This window comes from Pteropus vampyrus, unplaced genomic scaffold (assembly GCF_000151845.1).
Source record: "Pteropus vampyrus isolate Shadow unplaced genomic scaffold, Pvam_2.0 Scaffold11, whole genome shotgun sequence".
Taxonomy (NCBI): Eukaryota; Metazoa; Chordata; class Mammalia; order Chiroptera; family Pteropodidae; genus Pteropus; species Pteropus vampyrus.
The window spans coordinates 12768570-12779573 of NW_011888792.1; the positions used below are offsets into that span (position 1 = coordinate 12768570).

At 39.6% G+C, this 11004-nt stretch overlaps 1 protein-coding gene across 9 annotated transcripts in view; it reads right to left on the reverse strand.

Annotated features, from left to right (window-relative positions):
• MCTP1 (multiple C2 and transmembrane domain containing 1) overlaps window positions 1–10627 on the reverse strand; it is a 464000-nt gene extending 453373 nt beyond the window's left edge. For 7 of the 9 annotated variants that reach the window (XM_023523343.1, XM_023523328.1, XM_023523315.1 and 4 more), the window contains exon 1: window positions 9451–10149. Coding sequence is in view for 1 of the 9 variants with exons in the window: in XM_023523308.1 (XP_023379076.1) it covers window positions 9451–10167 (717 nt within the window). In the remaining 8 variants the exon portion in view is untranslated. Of the gene's footprint in view, window positions 1–9450; window positions 10168–10377 lie in introns of those variants that run through there. The other 2 variants (XM_023523311.1, XM_023523308.1) reach the window with 2 other exon arrangements.
• Between the last annotated feature and the right edge of the window lie 377 nt (window positions 10628–11004).

Here is an 11004-nt window from a genome sequence, read left to right on the forward strand (position 1 = left end):
AGTATGACAGTAGATATCTGGAATCCAGATGTGGGGGTGCAACGTCAGAGGCCAGACAAGGAGACTTGGGTGCAAAAATGAACACCTAGCATCAGAGACCAGCCCAAAGAAACACATCCCTGAGCCAGAGAGCTCTGAAAAAGAAACACTCCTCATCCTCCACGGGAGCGCAATATGGCAGCCATTTGGTAGGCATCACGTCCCCACTTCATACCCACGGACATGAGCCAGCATTAAAGAACAAGCTGAGAAAAGCCAAGTCATCAGCTGGGAGAAGAGAGGAATGTCAAATACATTTGCCAGGCTTAAAAAGACCCGGAAACAAGAAGCAATAACAGCATTACACAACCGTAAAGTGATTTTGAAACTGTGCCAGAAAACTTATCTCTGAACAGCTCTAGCCCATCCATTCATCCCATCATTCATTCATTCAGCAACCGATTATTGAGTGGTCTTCCCTGAACCGTTTTACAATGCCAATTAAATAGGTCGATTGTACTGAGGCTTGCCAAATCCTACGCCAGCAGTGCTGGTGTAGGTAGCTCAGGCTTAAGCAAATATGGTGAGACTGCTAACACTGAAGGGGCCTCTTTGAACAGAATGCATGGGCTTTGAAGGAGGCATTGATCCTGAAATATCTAGAGGTCCATTTGCTATAATTATAGCACCATGTGTTATAATTTTCCAGATTGTCTAGGACCCAAGAGAATGGGCAATGGACTGGTATAAAATATCTCCAAAGAGACTTCACGGGAAAATTGTTCTCTCAGAAAGGCAGTATGCAGGGCTTTTAAATCGAATTATATTGCAAATACAGTTTGTTGTATTGCTTACATTCAGACTAATGTTAAATACAAATATTTGGAGTCAGGGAAATCATGGCCTGATAGTCTGCTGAAAAAAAAAAAAATTCTGATAAGAAATTGGCATACACTAGAGGAGAAAATATGTTTGCATAAAACCTTGAATTGTTGAGGGATAGTAATCACTTTCCACATCTGATTTATAAAAAGCAATGTAAGTTAGAAGAAAAGGTTGACAAAGAAAAAAAAAATGGCACATAAAGTTAATCATGCAGGGAGGGGGAGGGAATAGGTAATATTTTTACTGGTACCCACAAATCAAAATTCACAAAAAAAGACTGTAAAGATTATTTGGCAAGTAAAAAAATGACTGGAGGAAGGGTGCCTGACACCTTTCAATAATTAACTTTATAGCAAAATAAACTTGGCAGGAATACATATGCTTTACAGAGTTATTTTATGAAAGCAAGCAAGTTTATCTAAAGCAAGTTCTAGGATAATATATATTTCATTCAAATTAAAGAAAGCCCCAAAAAGCCAGTATTCAAAAAATGAGCCTCAATTATCAAGAAAAGATTTTATTTAGTTAGCATGCTTGGCTTATTGAGGCAGAGAAATACATAATTTTTGTTAAGTTTTCTAGCTAAAAAGTAAAAAATTTCAAATTTCAAAAAATTAATGTCTATTTATTTAAATCAGATGTCTGCTATGATACTGTAAAGAACTATGAATTAACAACAACTAAAAAATAGATAACCCTAACTTCCAAATCTTTAGATTTTGTCAATTCTCACAATGTTATCTAGACATACTATTTACTATTTGTCAGTCTAGAGTTAGAAAACGATTTGATAATTCTCGAGCAAAGAAACCACCTACATGTTTCTTTGAGGTACCAAAGATATATCACAACATCTAATTTTGTGAGATCATCCCTTATTTCTAAACGCAAAAAAGGGGAAATATTTGTCCTATTTTCTTTATAAATCCATTAATCCCATTTTATCTTTTTCCATGATAATGTGCACACACTTGCCAAAAGTAATATGGTTTTTTTTCAACCTTGAATTAAATGAAAAGGACCAGCAAAGCTCCTGTTACCCTATTTTCCAACCACCCATTTATTGGTAATGGTGGCAGTGGCAAAACCTTAATATACCATTCAATAATAATATACCATTCAATAATAAAACACAGCAATTGCTAGTGTTTACTGAACTATGTTTCAAGCCAATCTCATATAACATCTACATTATAACACTTCCATTTATGCAAGAGTCATAGCTCTACTCATATCTGCCAGATAATCTGGAGAGTAACTAAAGGTTTTAGGGAAATAATTCCACTCCAAAGTAAACCTTTCATTCTCTTTACTCTCTTTCTCTGGAATAAACTGATGGTCCTGGGATTTTTTAAGAATGTTATCACACATCAAACTTTACTTCATACTCTGCTCCAAAATGTCCTAAGATCAAATCCTTCACATGCACCATCCCCTTACTTTGAAAGGCTACTAATGACACTTTTAGGGGCCTCTTTTTGCAATTATATTTTTTTAGTGGTTTTAGTCATTTATATTAAGAATTATATTCTTTTAATTTGTGCCTTCCCCAATATTATGTTCTTTGAAGTAATAGTAAAGACACCTGAAAAATAAATAGCAAAAATACAAAAATTAACCCAAATCACCTTTTAAAATAATTTTTTAAAATACAGGCTTTCTTTAAAAAGTCAGATAATTAATAAAGCAAGATATATTTCCCATTTAGACTTAATGTTAGAAAATATTTGTCCACTTTTTATCACAGCTCACAGATGCGTTTTAGGAATTTCATCCCAATGAATGAATATTCCTCTTACTATGTTTTGAAACATTTCTATCATACCTTAAATAATTTACCCGCTTAAAAAAACATATATTTTTACTCCCCTAAAAAGATAATTTTAACAAAATGAATTTGAAAGAATAAAAATTTAACATTCATAAACACTACAAGCTTTTTGTTACAACACTAAAAAACGCAACATATTCGTTCCTCACTCTTAATCTTAAAATACTAACTTTCTGATTCTAGCAAAGTATAATTTTAGTAACTCATCAAGACAGAATGCATAAAATTGGCATGTTTTTGATATGCACACAAATTGAGAAAGCATCTTTCCCAACTGTGCTGCAGAAAATGAAATGCATCTGGTGTGACAATATGGCCTGACACGTGAATTAGAATCAGTGGAAAGAAAGGGGCTTTTTATTTTTTTTAAAGCAGAATAACCTAAATAATACACATTATTTAATGTGCAAGGCATTTTCAAATGTGTAATAGTATGTTTCAAAGGTAAATTTGGCTAAAGAAAACATAATAGCAAGAGGACTAGCAGGGGCATGGGAGATAGTTTGTTCAATTTTAATAATTATACATCAGTGACTTCCAAATTTTTTTCCCCAGCAACCCAAACTGATTTTGAGCTTTCGTTTAACATCACCCAATGTCAGAGTATGTGCACATATGTTGTTGGGGCCTCATGCTGGGCTAGGGGTAGGAGGGGTGGGGAGTGTGTTGCAGAATATGGCTAATGCCGGGACCAGGCAAAGAATGAGAAAAATTGAACCATGTGCCTTGTTTTTGCAACGAATTTTCTTTTCTTCCTTGAAAGAAAGTTCTTTTTAACCAAACTGAAGACAGATTTAATGCTTTTACTGTCTGTTCTTTGATGTGTTCCCATCTGTTCTTGTGAACTGTGAATAAAACTGAAATCTGCATGTACAACACACTTCCTCCCCAAGCCCAAGCATCTTCAGAAACGAGATGCTGGGAAAGCAAGGAAAGCTCTCTGAGATACATAGGAATCTTAGAAGGGCACAGGAGAGGTGAGCCTACTCCTCAACATCTTAGTGAGTTCTCTTCCAGTTCCAGATTCCAACCTCATTTCTTCCCCTTCTCCATTCAGAGAGGTGAGAGGGTTCCTTTGAGTTGGGCAGGAAAGTCTTTAGAGGACTGAGGAACCCTCTCCTGTGCATTGGTGAGAGGATGCTGCTGACAGCTGAACTTGTGACTCATAAAAATTCTGATAAGAAATTGGCATATACTAGAGGAGAAAATATGTTTGCATAAAACCTTGAATTGTTGAGGGATAGTAATCACTTTCCACATCTGATTTATAAAAAGCAATGTAAGTTAGAAGAAAAGGTTGACAAAGAAAAAAAAAATGGCACATAAAGTTAATCATGCAGGGAGGGGGAGGGAATAGGTAATATTTTTACTGGTACCCACAAATCAAAATTCACAAAAAAAGACTGTAAAGATTATTTGGCAAGTAAAAAAATGACTGGAGGAAGGGTGCCTGACACCTTTCAATAATTAACTTTATAGCAAAATAAACTTGGCAGGAATACATATGCTTTACAGAGTTATTTTATGAAAGCAAGCAAGTTTATCTAAAGCAAGTTCTAGGATAATATATATTTCATTCAAATTAAAGAAAGCCCCAAAAAGCCAGTATTCAAAAAATGAGCCTCAATTATCAAGAAAAGATTTTATTTAGTTAGCATGCTTGGCTTATTGAGGCAGAGAAATACATAATTTTTGTTAAGTTTTCTAGCTAAAAAGTAAAAAATTTCAAATTTCAAAAAATTAATGTCTATTTATTTAAATCAGATGTCTGCTATGATACTGTAAAGAACTATGAATTAACAACAACTAAAAAATAGATAACCCTAACTTCCAAATCTTTAGATTTTGTCAATTCTCACAATGTTATCTAGACATACTATTTACTATTTGTCAGTCTAGAGTTAGAAAACGATTTGATAATTCTCGAGCAAAGAAACCACCTACATGTTTCTTTGAGGTACCAAAGATATATCACAACATCTAATTTTGTGAGATCATCCCTTATTTCTAAACGCAAAAAAGGGGAAATATTTGTCCTATTTTCTTTATAAATCCATTAATCCCATTTTATCTTTTTCCATGATAATGTGCACACACTTGCCAAAAGTAATATGGTTTTTTTTCAACCTTGAATTAAATGAAAAGGACCAGCAAAGCTCCTGTTACCCTATTTTCCAACCACCCATTTATTGGTAATGGTGGCAGTGGCAAAACCTTAATATACCATTCAATAATAATATACCATTCAATAATAAAACACAGCAATTGCTAGTGTTTACTGAACTATGTTTCAAGCCAATCTCATATAACATCTACATTATAACACTTCCATTTATGCAAGAGTCATAGCTCTACTCATATCTGCCAGATAATCTGGAGAGTAACTAAAGGTTTTAGGGAAATAATTCCACTCCAAAGTAAACCTTTCATTCTCTTTACTCTCTTTCTCTGGAATAAACTGATGGTCCTGGGATTTTTTAAGAATGTTATCACACATCAAACTTTACTTCATACTCTGCTCCAAAATGTCCTAAGATCAAATCCTTCACATGCACCATCCCCTTACTTTGAAAGGCTACTAATGACACTTTTAGGGGCCTCTTTTTGCGATTATATTTTTTTAGTGGTTTTAGTCATTTATATTAAGAATTATATTCTTTTAATTTGTGCCTTCCCCAATATTATGTTCTTTGAAGTAATAGTAAAGACACCTGAAAAATAAATAGCAAAAATACAAAAATTAACCCAAATCACCTTTTAAAATAATTTTTTAAAATACAGGCTTTCTTTAAAAAGTCAGATAATTAATAAAGCAAGATATATTTCCCATTTAGACTTAATGTTAGAAAATATTTGTCCACTTTTTATCACAGCTCACAGATGCGTTTTAGGAATTTCATCCCAATGAATGAATATTCCTCTTACTATGTTTTGAAACATTTCTATCATACCTTAAATAATTTACCCGCTTAAAAAAACATATATTTTTACTCCCCTAAAAAGATAATTTTAACAAAATGAATTTGAAAGAATAAAAATTTAACATTCATAAACACTACAAGCTTTTTGTTACAACACTAAAAAAACGCAACATATTCGTTCCTCACTCTTAATCTTAAAATACTAACTTTCTGATTCTAGCAAAGTATAATTTTAGTAACTCATCAAGACAGAATGCATAAAATTGGCATGTTTTTGATATGCACACAAATTGAGAAAGCATCTTTCCCAACTGTGCTGCAGAAAATGAAATGCATCTGGTGTGACAATATGGCCTGACACATGAATTAGAATCAGTGGAAAGAAAGGGGCTTTTTATTTTTTTTAAAGCAGAATAACCTAAATAATACACATTATTTAATGTGCAAGGCATTTTCAAATGTGTAATAGTATGTTTCAAAGGTAAATTTGGCTAAAGAAAACATAATAGCAAGAGGACTAGCAGGGGCATGGGAGATAGTTTGTTCAATTTTAATAATTATACATCAGTGACTTCCAAATTTTTTTCCCCAGCAACCCAAACTGATTTTGAGCTTTCGTTTAACATCACCCAATGTCAGAGTATGTGCACATATGTTGTTGGGGCCTCATGCTGGGCTAGGGGTAGGAGGGGTGGGGAGTGTGTTGCAGAATATGGCTAATGCCGGGACCAGGCAAAGAATGAGAAAAATTGAACCATGTGCCTTGTTTTTGCAACGAATTTTCTTTTCTTCCTTGAAAGAAAGTTCTTTTTAACCAAACTGAAGACAGATTTAATGCTTTTACTGTCTGTTCTTTGATGTGTTCCCATCTGTTCTTGTGAACTGTGAATAAAACTGAAATCTGCATGTACAACACACTTCCTCCCCAAGCCCAAGCATCTTCAGAAACGAGATGCTGGGAAAGCAAGGAAAGCTCTCTGAGATACATAGGAATCTTAGAAGGGCACAGGAGAGGTGAGCCTACTCCTCAACATCTTAGTGAGTTCTCTTCCAGTTCCAGATTCCAACCTCATTTCTTCCCCTTCTCCATTCAGAGAGGTGAGAGGGTTCCTTTGAGTTGGGCAGGAAAGTCTTTAGAGGACTGAGGAACCCTCTCCTGTGCATTGGTGAGAGGATGCTGCTGACAGCTGAACTTGTGACTCATAACAGAGAAAACTGTCCTCTCCCCAGGGAAGAAGCCTCTATGCGCAGGAGATGTTAAGAACCACCAATGGTGCTCTTCCTGAGACTGTGTCTGGCACCAGACAAGCCCCTCAGGACTTAATGTTCTGCCTACACCCTACCTTTCACCTATTCTTTGAATGATATTTTCACTTTTTTATTCCTCTTATGTCTTCATTGAAATGTTGACTCTTTATAATGAAAAGCTGCTTTAGAACTACAGATGGTATGTCATTTGTAAATATGATATAATTGATATGCAACAATGCATCACAGAGAACAAAGAAAAAAATTAACGTAACTATTCCATCATAGAACTGATTCTAGAGATGGAAGAAAAAACTCCAGAATGTATGTAAACTTGCAAGTATTTATCAATAGGACTGAAGTCATCTCAGAAACATAACAAGTTCTAAAAGTTGTCAAAGGTAACTGTAGTAATGGAAAAGATTCTGGAGAATGATTTGAGTATAAAACCTCTCTCTGTCATTTATTAGCCATGTAACCATGGAAAAGTTATTTAATTTGTTTGAGGAATGATTCTTAATCCATAAAGATGGCAACGAGAACTTCTATCATGTAGGACTGCTATGAGGATTAAATCGGGTAAGGCAATAAAGTACTCAGCATATGGTGAAGACACACAATAATGTTATTCAGTATCTTCTCCAAAATAGGTTTAGGTCTCTTGAATACAAAATTCATATTTACAGAGCAGCATTTTTTAAAGATGGATGGAGTCTGAAAATTTTTTGGTAAAAATGAACCTAAAGATCAATTCAGAATTCTCTGCTTTTGTTTTGAAAATATCTTGCTTCAGTAAACTGCAAAATAATTTAGTAAGTTAACATTTGCAGTAATATGATACTTATATTCCAAAATAATTCAATTATTATTGTTGTTTTATTCTTTTTTATAAAATTTATTGGTATAACATTGGTTAATAAAATTATATAGGTTTCAAGTGTACAATTGTATAACACATCATCTGTATGTTGCATTGCGTGTTCACCACCCAAAGTCAAATCTCCTTCTGTCACCACATATTTAATCCCCTTTACCCTCATCTACCTCCCCCGTTCCCATTCCCTCTGGTAACCACTAAGCTATTGTCTGTGTCTATGAGTTTGTGTTTCATTTGTCTTGTTCATTTCTTCTTCCTGATCTCAAAAGTTCATAAAAACAAACGTAAACAGTATCCCAACTCTAAAATTCTTATATGTTAAGATATGTACACACTCGAAAATAAATACTTTTTAAATACATGGTATTCCTCTATACTGAATTTAAAAATATCCTTTTAAAATGACTTTGTACCTTAGTTTTGGAACCAGAAATATCTTTCAAGATGAAAGGAAAGGTAGATTTATTTAGTTTTTTTCGTCAACAATATCTCTACCTACTCTTCTGAGAATAGCTAAAACTTTTTTTCTCGAACATCAGTAGCATCAGGTCACTGCAAGTAATTGTGTTTATTAAACAATAAAACATTTGTATTCTGCTTTATTTTCTGAAACTATTCTATTAAATTAGCAATAAATTTAATAAACAATAAATATTTTCAATTGAAAGCATATCTCTCCCCATATCACACCCTTTGAAACATGACATTATGCTTTTTGTCACTCAACTTTTAATCTAATTTGAGTTTTAATGTATATGTCATTAATCTAAAATAATTCAAAGTAATGAGAGTTTAAATAAACTAAGAAAGAATTCCTAAACTAAAAAGAGTTCCTTAGGTCCTTGGCAGAATGGAACTTTCAAAGTATTTGCTAGCATTAACACCATTTGATAAACATTAACAAAAGGAGAGTCTCGCCTCTACAAAACCCAGGTTGTGAAAGTAGCCATTCAGTGGACAGCCTTATGGATCCTACAGGTACATTTTTACTTGACTCCTGCCTGAACAAAGGGTCAATATGATGTATAAAGTAGCATAGTTGAAACAACCGCTTCAGATGACTATTAAATCTTAGAAAAAGCCATAGGAACACATCTGACTAACTCAGATGAGACACTCAGGCTGCCCACTCGTTGGGCAGCAATCCACCTGCAGCAGGAAGTTTTAAGAAGGCAGTGAGGGAAAATAAGCAGACTTCTGCTGTAAGGGTTTCCCCAAGACATGATTTCAGGTTTACCTTTAAGTCACCTCCCCACATTTCTATTCCTGCGAACTATTTGTTTCAAATGCTGGTCCCTCTACACCAACTGTTATGCATGGTTGGAATCTTTTTTTAAGTTGTTGGTTTTCTTTTTCTTTTGACAAGGTGTGACATGGCTGGAAAGTCTTAGGAGACCTCCAAAAAGTACCCACTTTATGTCTAACTTTATTCCTCTCCTATTTGACTACCATTAACACTTCCACTTTCATTGGCAACTCATAAAGCTACTCAAACGGCTTCTGTCAGTAGGTGTTACTTCTGTCAAAAGTAAAGTCAGAGTGCAAGACAGTATGCTGTCTTTACTCAGCAGGAGAGGGATGTTTTCTTGCCACTGTTTGATTTACTTAATAGCACTTGCGTACTCCTGCAACTCCAGGATCATGGTCACCCAAAGCTGGAGGCGTGGTCCCACGCACCTAGTCTCCAGCCGCGCGCGCCAGTCACTCACCGGGCTGCTGCCCCGCTCCTCGCCCTTCTCAGCGGTCTGTGGCTCCACAGGGCTCCGAGCTGGCTCTGCGGGAGGCGGCGGCGGCTCCAGCAGCTGCTCCAGGCAGGCGGTGCCGGGCAGGGAAGAACTCTTCTGATGGCACAAGTGCGCTGCAGGGCCCCGACGCCGTGCACCCTCATCTTTGGCGCGGTCCCCTCTCGGGGGTGGCTGGGGCGAGGAAGACAGAGAGGATGAAGCAGAGGACGAAGAGGGAGCTGAGTCTGGGGAGCGTCCGCCAGGAGGCGTCACTCCGCCTGCTCCTGGGGCCGCTACCGGCCCCTTTCCAGCGGGGAGCAGATGCTCGCGGATCCGGCGGCGCAGCGTTGACCCTTGCTCGGCTCTGCCGGCGCCCCCGGGCTCGAGAGCCTCCGGCGAGGAGCAGCACAGGTTGGGCTGGGAGGAGGAGAAGACGCGGTCCAGCACTTGCTTCCGTTTCTTGAAGCCGCTCCACCTGCTGCCCGCGCCACCTACGCCCGCCAGTGCGTCCCGCCTGCCCCCAGGGGGTGGCGGGGACGGCGACGGGGTGTCCGCAGTGCGGCGCTCAGGGCCCCCCGCGCGCCCGCCACTGCCCTTACTCTTGCCCACCCCCAACTGCAAGTTCTTCCAGAGCCGGGCCTGAAAAGAGGAGGACGGTGCCGCAGGCTCGGGCGAGCCCGCCGAGGCAGCCCGGGGCTCCATCCTCCACCCCCAGCTCCTCCTCTTCCCTCCTCCTCCTTCTCCACCGCCCTCTCTGGCTGCGCCTCCTCCCGGAGCCCCACGGCGGCGGCGGTGGCGGCGGGCGCAGCAGCAGAAGCCGGGAGTCCCCAGCGGCTTCAGGCCAGGGCGGGGGAGAGACGCCGCCGCGGCTCTCTGGCCGCAGGACTCCGGCGCCGCCTCTTCCTCCTTCACCTGCCGGGGTGGGTTGGCGCTGTCACGGAATCCCCGCCGCCTCGCCTGCAAAGTTTCTAGCTCCGCGCTCGGCGGCTGCGGTCCACCGTAGTCCCCCAGGCCGCGCCCTGCCTCCCTCTCCTCGCTGGTTCCGGACTCAGAAGCCACGCGCACCAGGGCGTGCGCGTCCAGCTGCGCTGGGGACCGCACCCGCGCCCTACAGGCAGCACCTGTCAGCGGCCGGAGTGGCTGCCTCTGAACTGGGCGCGCGCACGCGACTCACATAACAGAGAGGATCCCGCCGAAGACACCCGGGACCAGCCCCGTGGGAGCGCCCCGGGACCATCCTCCAGCTCCCGGGTGGGAGGGCGGGCAAGCGAGAGCCGGGTGGAGCTGAGTAGGAACTGGAGTCAGTCTGTTCCCTAGGATCCAGCCAGTTTCCCACACAGCTCGCTCTTGGCCGGCCGCTGGACGTGTCCGCCAGCGACAGTCTAGGTCCAATGAAGTGAACTAAGAGAGTAGATTATGCGCCTACGCTGAGTCCTGTAGGGCCGAGAGTCCACACGGAAATGAATCCGATTGAGTTCTGGCGCTAAACACCGCTGCCCCGCTCCGTTGAGCGCCCTGGGTCCAAGACGAGAGTTTGAT